A 19,904-nucleotide genomic window follows, 5' to 3' on the forward strand; every position below is an offset into this window, starting at 1 on the left:
CTGTGGGAGTGAAAACATTAGAGACGGTGAAACATGTTGGGGGATTAGATCCCACAAGTTCCCTTAAATCTCAACAGTGCTAAATTTCCTCCCTGCATTACAAAAGTCACACAAGGAAATGAAATCCCAGGATGGACGCTCACCATCAAAATGAGACCCCACTTCGACTGACAGTCATGGAAAAACCATGGATTAATACTCTTTTCATGTCACTCAGTTGTGTCTCCGAAGAGGGAACAGTGAAAATACTGCCCAGTCTGTCACTTGAACATTGTTTATATTTGTTGCCGGGATACCAAAGGCTCTTTTAAGCCTTTGGCTAAGAAGAACACCATGCATCTGAATTTGTTCACCTGCACTTAAAGCAAATGGCTGAAATGATGGGCAAGCTCCTCCAAACATTCTGAGTGGACCGCAAGGCATTTTTGTGTGTGTCCAGAAATTGTAGCATCCAATATTTGTTGTTCCAATAAATCTCCACCTGCATACCGAAGTGCACATTACACATAATAAAATGAGGCTCTGAAAAGACCGAAGTTAATTATTTTGAGGTAAATCAGACCACCTTTGACCCAAACTCTGAGCTGTAATTTTGTTGCTCAGCTTCTTGGTCTTGAAATTAATGTAAATCTTTACATTCATAATTTTATTTGCCAACGCCAACCCACCCACACAGTCTGCAAATGACTGTTCTGAGTCAGAGACTATTCACTTACGACTGTGATAGATATTTTAAAATGTTCTCTGGAAGGATTCAATCACCTAATCACAGTCCTTTCACAGATTCTGCTTTATGTAAAAATGATGGACCCAGAGAACATCTAAACTGGAAGGACTTTAGAGGAGAAATTAAGGTTGTGATGTGAAAAGTGACTTGCCCCCGGGTCACTCAGCGACCAAAGCTAAAAGCGCAAAGGAAAGTACTGGCTTCCTTTTAACGTTTTAATAAAAGGTCATACTTAGAAATCCTTGCTCAGAGTCCAGAAGCTACCCTTTCCCTACCCTCCTGCCTCTGACAGCGTCTGTGAGTCCTGATGTCCACAGTCTGACACCGGTCTAAAAGAATCATGCCATTTTGAATCCAAGCAATCAGAATATGATTCAGATAAAAACAAATCAGCTACTCTTACAACAAGATGCATTACATTTTTTTTTTTGGATGGATAGACAAGAAACTGTTCATAATGGTTACTTTTGAGGAGGGGGATTAGTGATGGGAGAGGGAGGACAGGGAAATGTTTGGTTTTCATTTTATATCTTTTTTTTACTGTTCAACTTTGATGACCATGTACAGATACTGTGTTGAAAACCTAAAAAATCAAATTAGAAATACTATACTCACAAACTTCACAGGAGAAATGCAATTTACCACAGGAACACGGACGCTTGAAAATCTAGCATCCGGTACAGCAATACTTTAAGATTTTTTCTACTGAAGTGTCCATAATGGCAGAGAAGGCTGAAAGGTTTCCCCCTGGGGTCTGAGGGCAGTGCCAGAAATGGTCCTCTATACACAAGAACTCTCTTTGCAGCTTTAAAACACATTCAAATTGTGCAATAGACTCTCTAACGTATCTGCATCTCTTTTAATACAAAAATAATGACTTAAATGACTTACCATCCACGACAACTGTCCCTGTGGGGAGACACCCCTCGTTTCTTTCTCCAGCGGTTGGAGCACCCGGAGCACACCGCCTTCAGTGACTGGGCGGAGTGGCCCCTGGAATGGGGAGCATGGCTGTGTGCGAGCTGACCTGTATTCTGGCTCTCTCACCTGGAATCAGGCTTCACGGATCCTGTTAGGCTTTGAATAGTAACAAAACAACGGCATAAATTAGGGGGTTGCTAAGATTGTGTACCATCAATGTTCGCATGAGCATAATGGACATAATGAATTCTATAGCACTATCCTGCACAGCTTGGAGAGATTAAAACCACTTTGTCTTTAAATTAAATTTCAAAAATCATTGAACAACAAGAATAGAAAGAGAGAGAGGAAAAAAAACACCTCATCTGTCAGCCACCCAATTGTAGGAAGCACCACTTCTTTCTTTCTGATCATTAATGCTCGGTCCTAGGTTTATTTTAATAGCTGCCAGCTCAGTGAGTCCACATCTATTGTAATAACCATAAAGGGGGCTTGGGTTCTCTTGTATTGTGGTTTGCAGCCCTAAGTGGAGAGCCTCTTATCCCCTTTCAGGAACAAATTCTCTGAAAAAGACCTAAGCTGAAGTTTATTTTATATAAATTCTGCAAAAAATAGTATGTGTAGGCTGTTGCAGAGAAAGAAAAGTGGATTTGAATTCATTTTTAAGTAGTTCTCTGCTTGGGCAGATCTTCATTCAACAAAATGGATGTCTGATTATGAAAAACTCACATCAGAGTGCTTACCAGATGCCGGGCGCCATACTGATTGCTCTACATGCTTTATGTTACTTAACCCTCACTCCCAACACCCCTAGGAAATATGGCTAGCACTATTAAATCCCCACTTTACAGATGAGGAAACTGAGACCCAGGATAAGTGACTCGCCCAAGGCCACACAGCTAAATAAGCAGCAGAGCCAGGATTCAAATCCAGGTACTTCCGATTCTGGAGTCCCTGAAACCTTAACTGTCTCGTAATGATTATCACAGTTACCATTTATAGAGTGTTTATTATGTATGTTCTATGGTAGATGCTTTGCATAAATTCTTTAATCCTTGAAACAACCCTCGGAGGCAGGCATTATTATTCTCATTTTATAGATGAGGAAAACTGGGGCTGAGAGAAATTAAATAACTTACCCAACAGCAGAGCAAGTGGCAGAATCCAGGCCTGATGCCAGTAGAGTTCTGGGGTTTTTTTTTTAACAACTTTATTACCACACCTTTTACACGTAAACACTGTATATATTTAAGGTATACAACTTGACGATCCGATATGTATACATTGTGAAGAGTTCTCAACAACTAAGCTATACTACAATTAAGGTGCTTGGCCAGGGGACACATAACAAACTCTACGATCCCCTGGGCACCAATGCCTGTGATGCAGACCCCGTCTGTGAGTGGCACTTAAACATGCCAGTGTGTGAGATGTTCCTCAGGAATGTTTTACCTGTGCACATGGACCACCTATCCTATCACTTTCTACTTTGAAATGTTGTGGCTTGACAGCCATGGTGCTTTATTCTTCATACAAATCTCGTGTTACAGGTAAGATCCACTGGATTTCTGAGGCCGTATCAAGAGCTACAGAAATTGCAAACACTCTCACATGGATCCCAAGTAAGGGTTTATCCAAAAAAAAACAAATGTCCTCCATTGACTAGGCTTATTTGCATGTTAGGCAAGATTCAGATGCTCCATTTTCTTTGTAAAATGAGTTTTGAGGTCGTGGCAGCTCTCTCCATAATCTTTAACAGCACTGCCATCTCAGCACCATGTAACTGTGCCAGCTCTAATCCTCTGCTTTGAACAGGATTAAATTAAAATGACTTGAGACAGGTGAAGACAGATGAGGGAAGGCAACTGGACAAAAGCTGCTAGCTGTTACCACCTTATATTTTACAATACTTCTGTTGAAATGAGGTGAAATTCATAGAACCACCATTCTAAAGTGAACAATTCAGCTTATATTTCTTGATTAATAACCACAAGATAGGAAAGGTGGGTACATAGTACTTTTTAGAGAAAGCTCATCAGCTATGACTGTCCACAGGCAATGGACCAATGGTTTTTTGGATGCTTTGGGTCTGAATTTCACTTTGCTAATGTATTGGGAATGTTGATGGGTCACACGACTGAGCTATTCTTTGCTAAGTAGAAGAAAGCTCTTCATCTCAGGAGATACTGTAGCATTTATCAAACATGTAGCATTTTACTCAAACACAGCACTTACTAAATTATAAAATGTACTTTTATATGAAAATAAACCACAAACAAAATTATATTTCAGGTATTTTTTATTTCTTCAAATTTGTTATTTCATCAGGAGTGACTAAAATAAAAAACATAATTGTGTCCCATCATCGTCATGGAAATGGCTTTAAGAGAAAACTGGTCAGGTGTATATTATTGCTTCCCATTTTCAACCAGTAAATAGTTGCCATTGATAAATAGACAGCCAACAGTCTGTCAGGAATGCTCAAGATATGTTATATAATACAACATGCCTGTTCACAGAAGAAGAAAAACCAGGAAATAACTTATGTGAACTTCTTGATTTCATCATACAAGACAAGCACAAAAGCACCACCCATGCCTCTGAGGACATTGGACCACGCGCCCTTGAAAAAGGCTTTGGCTCCTTCATCACGAGCAATCTTCCTCCAGCAGTCAAGTGTGCCTGTGTACATGATATCCGCTGCAAAGGACAAAAGACAAGGAGCTGGTGACCTGAGGCTGATGAAATATCCTTAGGTTTAACTAGACTAAACCAGAGCCCCACCTCTAAGAGCTAATGTCAGTTTTTAAAAATCCAAAACTGACACATTAGTGTGGGCAACACTGAAATCTTACTCTGGTGACTAGAGAACAACAGGGATATGTAGACTACCCGCTGGTCTTAATCTCTAATACCATGGATGCCTCTTGGGCATAAGCACCCAAAGGGCCCACTCAAAGGCAACTGTGCAGTAGACACAGACCAACCAACCCCATCTGCGATCTCAACAGATTGCCATTTTCAAAGACAGGCATGGCTAGTTTGTGCCCATGCTCCATGCCCACATCTTCGTCTTCTGCTCAAGCGGAACTTACTTCCTTTGCGCCCTGACTGCATCATCATGCGGCGACGCACTGTGTCAAATGGATAGGAAGTCAACCCAGCAACCGCTGTGACAGATTGTGCGATCATCCAGCTGATGAAGATATGCGTATTCTTGGGATCTGGAAGCATTCCTGAGGATAGAAAAGAGACACTTTGACCAGAAAGCAGAGTCCTCCTGACTTGTTGTCTGCCACATTCCCTCATCCCCAACATCTCATCTGTACACAAAGGGCTGTACTGGGTGACCTTGGCTTCCATCAGCAATTACAAAGAAATCTCTGGCTCCTGGAAAATTAGGATGGCACAACAATCTTATAAATGATCTCATGAGAACACAGTTTTGAAGCACACAGCAAACTTACCCTTCGCAGTGTCATAGATACCGAAGTAGGCAGCTCGGTAGATGATAATACCCTGCACAGACACATTAAAGCCTTGGTACAGGCCCTTAATCCCGTCAGATTTGTAGATCTTAACCAGGCAGTCGCCAAGGCCTCTGAATTCCCTTTCAGCTCCAGCTTTGCCCACATCGGCTGCTAGACGAGTACGGGCAAAGTCAAGAGGGTACACAAAACACAACGATGTGGCCCCGGCGGCACCGCCTGATGCTAGATTCCCTGCAAAGTAGCGCCAAAACTGGGTCCTCTTGTCCACACCACCCAGGAAGATCTGCTTGTATTTATCTTTGAAGGCAAAGTTGAGAGCCTGGGTGGGGAAGTATCTGATGACATTGGCCAGGTTACCACGCCAGAAGGACAGGACTCCCTGCTCCTTGGGGATACGAACCACGCAGTCTATGATGCCCTTGTATTGCTTATCTGCAGTGATTTGCTTGCTGGCATGCTGCACCTGACAGATAAGGAGGAGGCCAACAGGGAGAGTTATAACCACGGAGAAGGGAAAAGGGAAGAGATTATATCATCTCAATAGACACCCTTAAAGGTTAGCTGGCTCCCACTTTCCCCAAATCTAGTCTTCTATGTCACACAGGCTGGACGCCCCCCAAACCTCTGACGCTGTCACAGGTGGAAGAGGTGATCTGCACCCTTAGAAGCATTAAGCCTCCATCCCTTTGGATGGGGAGGAGGCACCTTCAAGCGGACCCATGACCTTTAGGCCTCGGAGAAAAGTCATTACCTCAGACACAGGTTCAGAAGCATCAGGGCGAGGCCCACGTCGGGCGCAGTCACCTTGGTGACCGTGGCCTACGCCTCAGGGTCCCCGGAGCGGCTTCCCTCCCGCTCTGGCCCCCCTCCTCTCCTGGAGGTGACCCGTGGGCCACCACCCCTACGCCCGTGCAGGCGCGCCCTCTAGAGCCGGAGCGGGAGAGCGCGCCGCGCAGGCCGCCAGGCCGCGGGGACGCGCCGGCGGCTGCGCGGAGGAGGACGCAGAAGGGACACGCGCTTCCCTGCGCCGGCTTCCGGCCCGGCTAGGTCAGAGCGCGGCGGCCAGCTGTGAGGCAGCTCCACCGGCCGCACGGCCTCCACGGGGCTGCTATCTCCTTGCCGCGACCTTGAGGTCTTCGGTAAGGGCAGGTGTCCCTCTTTTCAGTGCCGGCTTTCAGGCTTAGCCCTTGACCTCAAGGCCCGGGAGCCAGTCACCCCCGGGCTGTCCCATCCGAATTCGCTGCCTCCGGGATGCCCAGGCCCTGGGCTTCCTCCCCCGACCCTCCGCCCCTGACCCTCTCCTAGATCCTGAACTTCAGATCACTAAAGCATCTCCCTCAAGTCTGCCTTTTGGTCCGACCCTGCGGCCACCCCTGCTCCCACGCTGCCACTTCCCTGGACTGGTCCAGAGGGTTCGTTCTCCCCAGGCCCTGGGGCACCGCTTCCCGCGCGACCCCCTCCCCCCACTTCCTGGTCGGGCTCTCGGACTCCGGGACGTACCTGCAGCAGCAGCTTAACCCGCTCGATGGGCGCTACGGCGGTCTTGGAGATGGCCGCGGCCACTCCGCCTGCCAGGAAGTCCTTGGCGAAGGACACGGCGGCATCTGTCATGTTGGAAGGAAAGAGGAGGCGGGCGTCTGCGGGAACAGTAAGAAACCGGCTTGGACTCCGAGGCTCTGGGGCGGAGCGAAGCAAATGGCCGATTTATATAGGGGAGGCCGGCGCCAGGGCGGCCGGCGTCGGGGGCGGACGCCGGGGCTGCTGAGTGGTTCAGCGCGCGGAGGGAGGAGCCATGGAGTCGGGCACCGGTTGCCCTCCGCGTCTACCCGGCTCGCCCGCAGCGCCTGACCCGGCCCGAGGAAGGGGCGGCCCCAGAGAGTACCCGGCCCGGACGCGGGACCCTGGGGGAGGCCTGGGGGCGCGGAGGGAGGGGAGGTCGCGACGTGCCTGGACAAGGGTGAGGCGCGATATTTAAGGCGACTCCAAAGAACAAACACCCCCCTCCCAAACTTGGTAGTCAAGATAAATAATATTTAATGCAATATTTTAAAGAAAGAAAGATTCGTGTAGACAAAGTATGGAGCTCTGGCCGGTCGCCTGTTTTTGTAAATAAAGTTTACTTGGAGCCCCAGGGCTGGAATGAGGGTGAGGCAAGTGAGGCAGGACCCTACGAGTGCAAGATGGGAGCCTGCCTTTATTATAAATTTCGAAACGTTGTTTATCATGGATTTTTGTATTCCTTTTGATATTTAAAAATAGTGTATTAAAATAATCATTCGTCTTGATTACTGAGTTGTTTAGAGCCCTCTTACATTTGGTACCAAGGCAAGTGCCTCACTGTCCTCACCCTAGACCTAGCACTGACCTGGAGCTTGACGGGTGACGCTAGAGGAAACTGGGGAACAGCAGAGCTGGGACACCGTCAGCGTGTCCCAGACCCCGATTTGCAAATGCAGTTTAACAGAGATCTTGCCGGGAATTGGCAGAGGAGAGTCCAAAGAACTCAGTAGTGGGTGGAGAAATTATTTTAGCCAGAAGCCAAAGATAGAGGTTGTACCGTTAAGGTTAAGAGGTTGTGTGAATTAGACTGGCATTTGGGTGCCTGGACCCCAGGTAAAGTGCTCTTGAATTGAGTAGATTCCTGAACTCCAGAAAAGTTTAGAGGAATCAATAGAACTAGATTGACACCCATTGTGTCAAGGGACAAGTGCTTACTGAGTCCCTTAATCTCTGCACTGGGGGAGCATTTGCCACACATGTCCTTAAAAACCTACTTGTTAGCTTGAGTACACTCCCTCAGATTCAGAACAGGAGCTGAGAGTGTTATCACAAATCCTATGTAAGTAATCACAACCATGTTTATAAAAGTAAGGATAACTGTTGAAAACTCCAACTGCAGCTGAGCCCTAGGTACCCAGCACACTGAAAACATAGGTGGCATACCCCTCACTTTACTTTCTTGCCCTCTCCCACCTTCTCCAGATCTGCCCGTTAAAGGACCCAATTCTAGGATTCCTCCAGGAATGTCAGGTCCTTCCTCTAAGTATACTTTGCAATTCCTTAGTCTTCCCAAGAACCCCAGCAATCCGAAGTGTTGAGCACACACAGCAAGTTTTCAAAGAAGTGAAATTTTCACTCCAGCTTTGTTGATCCTGGGGGCTATCTTTGACCTGTATTCTCGAGAGGCCGCTATGCTCTTGTTAGCTGATAATAATAGAAATGCAGCTGGATACAGAAATGACCTTGCTGTGCAATTTTAGTGACAGAGTGTGTTCTCTGAAAGCGGTAGCCAATCCTCTACCTCTACTGGTGAGAGAATGAACAGCTAAAACAAAAAATCTCTGGAGCATTTTGTTTGGAGGGAGGTGGGTTTTAGAATGCATTTCAAAATACAATTCAAAACCTTTCTAGTCTGAACTCTTGACATTCTGATAAATGCATTTTTATTCAAATATTAATTACTCTGACCCACCTCACCATCACTTATGTACCTTTTTCTACCTTTCATTGGCCACATCTGCTACTCCCTTTGAGCATGATGTCCCTACCATATTCTAGTCCAAAGCTCTTTTACTGTTTCAAGCACCTCCACATTTATTGTTCTGTTAGATTTCTCTCTCTCCACAAAAAGATGATCAAATAATTACATAGAACTTGTCCCTTTTCAGTCTTTGGGTGCTTAAGTGTAGTTTTACTGAAGATGAAATACATTTAAAAGCGAGTCCATGTCATGACTTGGTATTTTGCTAAATCTACTGTGAGCTGGAGCTCTCCTGGTTGCCAGTGACCAGGTGTACCTCAAGGAGTCAGATGTTCTCAAAAGTGTCAAGGTCATGAAAGACAAAGACTGAGGAACTGTCACAGATTAAAGGAGCCTAAGGAGAATGACAGGTTAATGCAATGTGTGATCCTGGATTGGATCCTGGACCAGAAAAAGGACATTGATGGTACTATTGAAATTTGGATACATATCTGTAGATTAGTTAATAATAGGCTACCAATAGTACTTTTAGTTATAGTGGTTATGTAAGATGTTAACATTTGGAGCAGCTGAGTGAAGGATACATGGAAATTCTTTATACTGGTTTTTTGGGGGCAACATTTTTATTTCTGAAAGTTAAAAAAATGAAAAAGTCAAAAGAAAAAAAAAGGAAAAAAAAAAGAAACCAGTAGCAAGAGTCCAGGAAAATAGAGACTAATGTCAATGATAATGATGCTGATAATGATATATGGCTAGTCAATTCATCAAAAACAAATTCCTCCAGTGAGACATAGTGGGAGCTCTGTGTTAGTAACTGTTGTGTTCTGGAAGTTGTGTAGAATACATATATAATTAAGAAGGAGAAACTAAAGCTAAGGCAGTGCCTAGTAACTCTCAGAAAAAACAAGGAAGAGGGGCCTCCCTGGTGGCGCGGTGGTTGAGAGTACGCCTGCCGATGCAGGGGATACGGGTTCGTGCCCCGGTCCGGGGGGATCCCACGTGCCGCGGAGCCGTGGCCGCTGAGCTTGCGCGTCCGGCAAGGGGAGAGGCCACGACGGTGAGGGGCCCGCGTATTACAAAAAAAAATAATAATAATAAAATAAAATAAAAAAAAAACAAGGAAGAGGGTCAGAAATGATACTTAAGGCCTCAGTTATCTATGTACTAACACACCCAGAGTATGGGTAATAAAGTGAATGTAGAATGTCAATACAAGCAAGAAAACACAATTTTATAGGTATTGTTCAAACTTGATGGAATGGGACTTCTGACTGGCATCAGAAAAAGGAAGGGTAAACCTGGTTCAGAGAGATACCATATAGAAGGAGAACAATTCATTGGTGGGAGGGTGAAAAGCATTCCATGAAAATGAAAGGGAGAGATGAAAGTGATTGTCATTGTGGAAGTATATCTAGAGATTGCCTAGATAGATAAAAGCTATGAATAGTACTCCATAAAGCCATCACCTAGACTAGAAATGTTGATCAGGGACAAACCATCTGAATATCTGCTGTAGGTTTCATTATTCTGATAGCAACACACTGGATAAATTCTATACTCTCTTGCTGATAATTACAGTTCTCAGAACACTGAAGAAGCAATGAGGTAACTTGCTAAACTAGGCTTAATCCTGATAATAAATAAGGAAGATCTGGTTAGCAAAGTAAAAGTGACAGGAATCTAAGGGAAACTGACCAAGACTGACTGGTCTGGATCTGTCAAACAAAAGAATGCTCGGCATAGTCAGATAGGTTAACTAACCTGTGGAGTGTGTGTGTTAGACTTCAGAAGGATCAGAGAAAAGATAAACGTGATCTCTTGGCCAAGTTCCAAACAGAAAGATAGCTCAGGAGGGTGAGAGATTCCCAAGGTAAAATTCAGACCTGTACAATTTGGAAAAATTCCAATGAGAAATTAAAAAGGGAGAGATATCTAATGAATTAAATGCCCTTTCCAGGTTATCCTCTGATGAGCTCAAATTTTGAAAGTACATATACAGATGACACAGTGAGGGCTAGGCTTCCAAGGACAAAGACCAAAGAGTATCACAAACCTCTAGGAACTGAGTCAGAAGGGCTAAAGTCCAGCATAAACCCAGGCTTATAAAATGGGAAGGACCACAATAAAGGTTTCTAATGCTCTATTTAGTGCAGGACATTTAAGGATAAGGAGCTAGAGCATGTGTGAAAAAGAAGAGGGCCTTACTTGACTGTGAGTTGGCAATGCCAGAAAATGCTGATGAGTCTTGAGTTGGGTGAAGATGATGGTCATCAACAGATCAGGGGACTTTTAGTCCCATTTGGGCCTCTGCTGGTCCACCCATAGAGCTTTTTTTTTTTCCCCAAGTTTTAATTTCTTTTTTTTTTGTTGTTGTTGTTGTTGTTTTTGCGGTATGCGGGCCTCTCACTGTTGTGGTCTCTCCTGTTGCGGAGCACAGGCTCCGGACGCGCAGGCTCAGCGGCCATGGCTCACGGGCCCAGCCGCTCCGCGGCATGTGGGATCCTCCCAGACCGGGGCACAAACCCGCGTCCCCTGCATCGGCAGGCGGACTCCCAACCACTGCGCCACCAGGGAAGCCCCCAAGTTTTAATTTTTTAAACTTTTAATTTCATATTGGAGTACAGTTGATTAACAATGTTGTGTTAGTTTCAGGTGTACAACAAAGTGATTCAGTTATACATATACATGTATCTATTCAAACTTTTTTCTCAGTTAGGTTGTTACAGAATATTGAGCAGACTTCCCTGTGCTATACAGTAGGTCCTTGTTGGTTATCCATTTTATTTTATTGTATATATATTTTTAAACATCTTTATTGGAGTATAATTGCTTTATAATGTTGTGTTAGTTTCTGCTTTATAACAAAGTGAATCAGCTGTACATACATATATATCCCCATATCTCCTCCCTTTTGCGTCTCCCTCCCACCCTCCCTATCCCACCCCTCCAGGTGGTCACAAAGCACCGAGCTGATCTCCCTGTGCTATGCGGCTGCTTCCCACTAGCTATCTGTTTTACATTGGGTAGTGTATATATGTCCATGCCACTCTCTCACTTCATCCCAGCTTACCCTTCCCCCTCCCCGTGTCCTCAAGTCCATTCTCTGCCCATAGAGCTTTGTGCTTACTTCTGGATGCCATGTTTAAGAGGACGTTAACAAACTGGAACATATTCAAAGAATGCAGTCAGGAAAGTGAAGTACCTGCAAATCATGTCCTATGAGAAATGGCTGAATGAATGAGAGAGATTTAACTGGGAAAGAGCTTTGGGTGAAGGAGGACCATCATGACTGTTTTGATAATTTAAGGGCTGTCAGGTGGAAGAGAAAAAGACGTTCTATATGGAATCAACACCAGCTGGTAGAAGTGTCACAAAGGTAGACTTCAGCTGAACAAGAAATAACTTTCTAAAATATGAGCTGCTTAGGAATTCCCTGGTGGTCCAGTGGTTAGGACTCTGTGCTTTCTCTGCTGGGGCCCTGGGCTCAATCCCTGGTTGGGGAACCAAGATCCCGCAAGCCACATGGTGTGGCAAAACAAAACAAAACAAAACAAACAAACAAAAGAGCGACTTAAAGGTGGAATGGGTTGCTTTACGATGTGGGGAACTTCTTGTCACTGGAAATGTTAAGAGTTGGGGTAAAATGACCACTTGTTAGGGACACTGTAGACGAGATTGCTATGTTGGCTGGGAAGAGAGTTCTGCACCCGTCTAATTCTAAGATTCTGTGGCTCTATTCCTTTGTATCTATAAGATTGAATGGATTGAGCATCTGAGTTTGGGTATCTGGGACAAAGTAAGAGAGAGGTAATTTGACCCCGTGGTCAAGAGGGTGGGCTCTGCAGCCAAACTGCTAGAGTTCAGATACTGGCTCTGCCACTTGCTGTCAGGCCTTGGGTAAGTTGCTTAACCTCTCCAGACTTCCATGACTTCAGGTGTAAAATGGGAATGATAATGGTACCTGTACCTTGAAGGACTATAGGGACAATTAAATGAGATAATATATGCATAAACAGTCTAGTACATAGCATTCAATACATGTTAGATTTTATTAATACTAAGAAAAATACTGGGCTTCCCTGGTGGCGCAGTGGTTAAGAATCCGCCTGCCAATGCAGGGGACACGGGTTCGAGCCCTGGTCCAGGAAGATCCCACATACCACAGAGCAACTAAGCCCATGTGCCACAACTACTGAAGCCCACATGCCTAGAGCCCCTGCTCTGCAACAAGAGAAGCTACTGCAATGAGAAGCTCGCACACCGCAATGAAGAGTAGCCCCCGCTCGCCACAACTAGAGAAAGCCCACGCACAGCAACGAAGACCCAATGCAGTCAAAAATAAAATTAACTAATTTTTTAAAAAGCCCTATAAATATATATCTTTAAAAAAAAAGAAAAATACTAACTTAGGTTGACTAACTCTGAGTTTTAATGAACAAATCACTCCATCCCTGCTTAAGTAGGGTGGTAAGCCAGTTCTCTAACCCAGGTAAGGACCCTACTTATAATGTGGTAACCATATCAGAGACCATTTAAGGAGGATTTGAGACTCTAAGAGATACCCCAGAAAAATCACTCACTTTTTAGACCGGGCTTGCATTTGCAGTGTGGAAGCCTGTAACATCACACTTGTGTTTACAGTGTAATCATTGAGGGGAATTCCCTGATGGTCCAGTGGTTAGGACTCCAGTGCTCTCACTGCCGAGGGCCTGGGTTCAATCTCTGGTCGGGGAACTAAGATCTAGCAAGACGCGCGGTGCAGCCAAAAACAAACAAACAAACAAGCAAAAACCAACAAAAACAACAACAACAACAACAAAAAAAAAACCCCACACCAAACCAGTGTAATCACTGAGGAGAAAACAGTGCCCTTCGTTTGCTGGCCAATCTTCCTGTCTCTAGTCTCTCATTTCTATTTCAGCTTTTGGAACAATCTTGCTCACATCCAGTTTTCATCACATCATTGGTTTCCTCAAGAAACCAGTGACTACCTTTTGCTTAGTGGATCAATCCTAAACTCCTCAGCCTAGCATTTGAAGCCCCCCCGCCCCCCAATCAAGGACTTTGTTTCTGGCCCCTTTGGGCAGACTTAGAAAGCGTTTGATGGATTCCATCCCTGGGTAACTGCTTCAAACAAAACAAAATATCAGTCTTATTGAGGTATAATTATATACAATGAAACTTACATAAAGTATAAAATTTGATACTTTTGTGTGTGTGTGTGTGTGTGTGGTACACGGGCCTCTCACTGTTGTGGCCTCTCCCGTTGCGGAGCACAGGCTCCGGACGCTCAGGCTCAGCGGCCATGGCTCACGGGCCCAGCCGCTCCGCGGCATGTGGGATCCTCCCGGACCAGGGCACGAATCCGTGTCCCCTGCATCGGCGGGTGGACTCTCAACCACTGCGCCACCAGGGAAGCCCAAATTTGATACTTTTTAACATACATGTACACCTATGAAACCATCACCACAGTTAAGATAGTGAACAGTATCCATCACCACACTAAATTATCTCTCGTCCCATTGTAATCCCTCCCCAAGTAACCACTAATCTGCTTTCTGTCACTATAGATTCGTTTGCATTTCCTAGAATTTCATATAAATGGAATCATATAGTATGGTACCCTTTTTGGGGAATGGGGACATCTGGCTTCTCTCACTTGATATATCAATGTATATACTCTGAGATTCATCTATGCTTTATTTGTGTGTCAATAGTCAGTTCCTTTCTATTGCTAAGTAGCTCCATTGTATGGCCGTATCACATTTTGTTTAGCTATTCATCACTTGATAGACCTTCGGGTCATTTCCACATTTTGCCTATTATGAATGACACTGCTATAAACATTCCTGTACAAGTTTTTTTGTGGACATATGTTTTCATTTCTCTGGGGTAGACACCTAGGAGTGGAATTGCTGGGTCATTTGGTAACTCCGTGTTAAAACAGTTGAGGAATGGCCAGACTGTTTTCCAAAATGATCCTACCATTTTACACTCCCAACAGCAGGGTACAAGATTTCCAGCTCCTCCACATCTTGAGGCCTTTCCTTAGCCACCATCTCCTCAGTGTCATTTCTTGTTGCTTCCCCCTCCCCCCAGGAGTTTCTTTCCATCCACTTCTTTGGTTGTCTGCTTCAGTTGTCTCCTTCAGTCTCTTGGCTTAAAGGCTATCTATCTACTGACCACACCCAACTTTCTACCTCCAGCCACCACTCCCTCCTGAACTACAGACTTGTCCTGTTCGGCCAGGACAGTCCAGGTTTATGCCTATTACCCTGATGTGATTATCAATAGTGTTCTGGTATACTAGTTTTCTATTGCTGCTGTAACAAATTATCGCAAACTCAGTGGATTAAGCAACACAAATTTATTATCTTACAGTTTTGGAGGTCAGAAGTCTGACACAGGTCTTACTGGGCTAAAATCAAGGTGTCTGGCAGGACTGCAACCCTTTCTGAAGGCTCTAGAGGAAAGTCTGTTTCCTGGCTCATTCACGTTGTTGGCTGAATTCAATTCCTTGTGGTTGTAGGACTGAAGTCCCCATTTCCTTGCTAACAGTCAGCTGAGAGTAATTCTCAGCGTCTAGAGGCCACCCCCATTTCTTGGCTCCTGGCCACCTCTGTCTTAAAAGCCAGCCAGGTCCTTCTCATGCCCCATTTCTTCTGCCTCTTTTGCAACCTCAAGTCTCTCTTCCACCTTCCTCTTCCACTTTATCTGGGCCCACCCAGATAAGCCATGATAATTTCTCCATCTCAATATCTTTAACCTTAATCACATCTGATAAGTCTCTTTTGCCATGTAAGGTAAATATTCACAGGTTCTTAGGGATTAGGATGTGGACACCCTTGATGGGGGGGTTTCATTATTCTGTCTACCACAACTGGTTTGGACAATTACATGAACAGCCTATGCTCCAGTCAACTGTCTACTTGACTTCTCTACTTGGATGTCTCATGGGCATTTCAAATTTAACATGTCCAAAAGAGAACTTTTAATTCCTTTCTCACCAAAACTCTGGCCCTCACCAGTCTTTCCCACCTTAGCAAATGGCAACATTATCTACCTTTTTAATCAAGTCAAAAGCAAAACACCTAGGTGCCATCCTTGATTTCTTTCTTTTATTCCCTACATTCAATTGCTCAGTACATCCTGCTGAGTCCAAACTCCAAAATTTATCTTGAACCCATTCACTCCTCTCCATCCTTATTGCTACCACTCTAGTCCAAGCCATCATTTAAAGAAAAATTTTTTTTAATTTTTTTGCTTTTGGCTGCGCCGCTTGTGGGATCTTAGTTCCCCGACCAGGGATTGAACCCGGGCCCACAGCAATGAAAGCACTGAGTCCTAACCACTGGACTGCCAGGGAATTCCCCATAAGCCATCATTTCTTACTTGGACTTTATAATAGCCTCTTAACTTGTCTTTCGACTCATTCTTCCCATCTGTTATCCACACAGCAGAGGGATATTTTAAAAATGAAAATCAGATTATACAGCTTCTCTGCATAAAAACCTTCAATGACTCCCCACTGCATTTAGAATAAAATCTAACTTTTTACTAAGGGCCAAGTGGCCACATATGATTTGGCCCTCTCTCCAACCTCATCTCACCCATTCTCACTCACCACACTCTGGCTACGCTCACTTCTTTGCTGTTTAACCAAGACTTTCCCATTACCAGTAACACTTTTGCATCTTCTGTACTCCCTGCCCAGAACGTTCTTCTCCCTAGTTCTTTATGTGGTTGGTTCATTCTTATTTTTCAGATCTCATTTCAAATATCACCTCTCATAGTGGCTTTCCCTGGCTCCCTGATTTAAAATATTTCCTTTACACCCCACGTAATTCTCTGATAAAGCACCCTGTTTATTCCCCTCATAACATTACAATCTATACTTACCTAACTTGTTGATTCGTTTTTTATTGACTGCCACCTTCACTAGAACGTGGGCAAGGAACTTAGCTGCCTTGTGTGCCACTGTGCCTGGAGTACAAGCGGTCATTGAACGAATGCACGAAGCCAGTCTTCTCAGCTTATTCCAGATACCTTTTGCTTCCTTCCACCTCTGAGACACCACGTACACCCTTCCTTCAACCTTCAACCTACTCTCCCTCCAACCTATTCTTCACCAACTATTATCCTCTCACGTCCCTCAAAACTTAGTTCAAGACTCATTCCCTCCCAAACTGCTTGCTCTCACCTGTGATTATCCCTTTAATCATTGATTCACTAAGTTTATATGGAGCCCCTTGGTAATCTTGTAAACAGTTGCCGCTGCATTATCATGCCCTTGCTTGTATTTGCTTTGTAATTATAGTCACTTCATATGCATAGGTATGTTTTGTTCCTTAAGGCTATAAGTTACTGTTGGGTCAATATTGCCTCACACAGGCTTCCCTGGTGGCGCAGTGGTTAAGAATCCACCTGCCAATGCAGGGGACACGGGTTCGAGCCCTGGTCCGGGAAGACCCCACATGCCGCGGAGCAACTAAGCCCGTGTGCCACAACTACTGAGCCTGCGCTCTAGAGCCTGCGAGCCACAACTACTGAAGCCTGCGTGCCTAGAGCCCGTGCTCTGCAACAAGAGAAGCCACCGCAATGAGAAGCCCACACACTGCAACGAAGAGTAGCCCCTGCTCGTCGCAACTAGAAAAAGGCTGCATGCAGCAACCAAGACCCAACGCAGCCAAAAATAAATAAATAAATTTATTTAAAAAAAAATATTGCAGCACACATCTTTACAATCCTCCTAAAGTACTTAGCTCAGTTTTGTGGTGCCCACTGCCAGCCATAAGATGGAAAAGCAGAACACTTCCTTCGTACCTCTGAGAAAATGCAAAGAGCTGGAAGTTCATTTCAGGAATAGAACTAGAGTTTTAAAATAATTTTTTGCAGCTTTCAGAATTTTTTAAGAAGTTGTTCACCTCAAGGAAAATCAAGAGTAACTAACATGAACGATTCATTCTGGGTTAAGAATTTGCTACCCTCTAAACTCTAACAGATTGGGTTACAGATGAGATTTTCATGTGTGTATTAACTGCTCTTCCCCATAAAACACAGTCTGCCCAGCGGTTGGAAAAATAAGTTATTTTGATATATTTCAATAGGACAGGTTTCTAAGCGTTTAAAGATTTTGGCCAGGATATATAGATAGCCATAGTTGTACAACTCAGATTAGTAATAAATGACCAACATCATTTTTCTTTGGAAAATAAATTTAATAGGGAAAAATACTTTCAACATACTGCAAGTCTCTCTGTGTGTGTGTATAAATTAACAACTTAATATTAGATAGTTTTATAATGTATAGATAGGCACTATTCAAAAGGTACAGTTACATAAACTTGACATAGAATCCCCAAGGTGGAATAAACCCGACATTTGATTTTAAAAAATTTAGTAGAGATGATTAGACTGAAGTGTTTTTTGTTTAGTTACATTTTGTGTGTGTGTGTGTATGTGTATGTGTGTACATCCAATGTTCTATTTGATCCTTTCTAGGCAACTGGGACATGTTGTGAGAATAAGTTGACTAAATAATTTATTTTCAGGGTAGGCTTGTAAAGCAAGTTTAAAAGGCAGAGAATTCACACCACTTAAACTATACATGACTTCAACTGAAAGAAGGTCTTCTGGGGCATGATGAAGCAGTCATGGTATAAACTACCTTCCAGAAACACAAGATTCTAAGCCTAGGATGCTTCAAATTAAATAAAGAAGGATGGTTCTACTATGACAGTGGTAACTTTTGGGTTTTTTGTTTTATTTTTTGTAATTTATTTTTTTTCTCAGTTCCCCATTTTTATTTATTTTTATTTTTTCCACACACACACACACACACACACACTGTATTTTATTTTTACAAGAGATAAACTGACACCAAGCATTGTAAATGGATGACCACAACAAAAGCAACAATGATTGCAATTACCAAACACGAAACACACTCATACTATGTCATAATATTGACATTCAGTCCAGGAATCCTCCACTGTAACAGCTCCTTTACTTTGCAGTGAAAATTGATTTGTATATTTTCTGCCTCTGAGTCCTTGTGGGATTTTTTTTTTATTCAAACAGAAAGTCACAAAAATTATAATCATCCTCATCAGTTCACTCAGTCCCATGTAATTTTTTTTTCATCTTGATCTTTTGTTAGCACTTTTATGAATTCATCAGTTTTCCATTAGAGTTCTGAAAGTGCTTATTCATTCAGTTCCGCAGTGTAGTCAGTTACCAGAAACCTGTACTTGTCAGTCTTTTCCATGAATTCCTTGAAGATGAAACCCTTTTATAGGAACATTTTTGCAAAAGCATCAGAGTACACCCAGAACTGTCTGTAAATGACAAAAGCCTTAAAAATGACCACGGTTAAAGATTTGATGAAAGTTCATAATAATGCAATTGACAAGGAAATTTAGTTATTTCTGAGATATACATTTTAAAGTAATAACTAGAATTATGACTTATAACATTATACCAGAACATATAAGATTTTTAGAAATTTCATGTAATGTCTGAAACATTTATATTAACATATTTCCATACAAATAACCCAAAGAAACTTTAGTATTAGTTGTTTTTTTGGTTTGTTTGTTTGTTTGTTTTATACTGCAGGTTCTTATTAGTCATCAATTTTATACACATCAGTGTATACATGTCAATCCCAATCCCTCAATTCAGCACACCACCATCCCTACCCCACTGCGGTTTTCCCCCCTTGGTGTCCATATGTTTGTTCTCTACATCTGTGTCTCAAATTCTGCCCTGCAAACCGGTTCATCTGTACCATTTTTCTAGGTTCCACATACATGTGTTGATATACGACATCCGTTTTTCTCTTTCTGACTTACTTCACTCTGTATGACAGTCTCTAGATCAGTCCACGTCTCAACAAATGACTCAATTTCGTTCCTTTTTATGGCTGAGTAATATTCCATTGTATATATGTACCACATCTTCTTTATCCATTTGTCTGTCGATGGGCATTTAGGTTGCTTCCATGTCCTGGCTATTGTAAATAGTGCTGCAATGAACATTGGGGTGCATGCGTCTTTTTGAATTATGGTTTTCACTGGGTATATGCCCAGTAGTGGGATTGCTGGATCATATGTAATTCTATTTTTAGTTTTTTAAGGAACCTCCATACTGTCCTCCATAGTGGCTGTATCAATTTACATTCCCACCAACAGTGCAAGAGTGTTCCCTTTTCTCCACACCCTCTCCAACATTTGTTGTTCGTAGATTTTCTGATGATGCCCCTTCTAACTGGTGTGAGGTGATA

At 43.4% G+C, this 19,904-nt stretch overlaps 1 protein-coding gene across 1 annotated transcript; it reads right to left on the reverse strand.

Moving 5' to 3' along the window:
- Window positions 1-3,932: 3,932 nt before the first annotated feature.
- On the reverse strand, window positions 3,933-6,864 carry SLC25A5 (solute carrier family 25 member 5). Its single transcript, XM_007465449.1, has 4 exons — window positions 6,640-6,864; window positions 5,116-5,602; window positions 4,744-4,884; window positions 3,933-4,348 (listed from the first exon to the last, which is right to left on the reverse strand). The coding sequence occupies exons 1-4, from the start codon at window positions 6,748-6,750 to the stop codon at window positions 4,191-4,193; spliced, it is 897 nt and encodes a 298-aa protein (XP_007465511.1). The 5' UTR covers window positions 6,751-6,864; the 3' UTR covers window positions 3,933-4,190.
- Between the last annotated feature and the right edge of the window lie 13,040 nt (window positions 6,865-19,904).

This window comes from Lipotes vexillifer, unplaced genomic scaffold, assembly GCF_000442215.2.
Source record: "Lipotes vexillifer unplaced genomic scaffold, Lipotes_vexillifer_v1.1 scaffold560, whole genome shotgun sequence".
Classification (NCBI taxonomy): domain Eukaryota; kingdom Metazoa; phylum Chordata; class Mammalia; order Artiodactyla; family Lipotidae; genus Lipotes; species Lipotes vexillifer.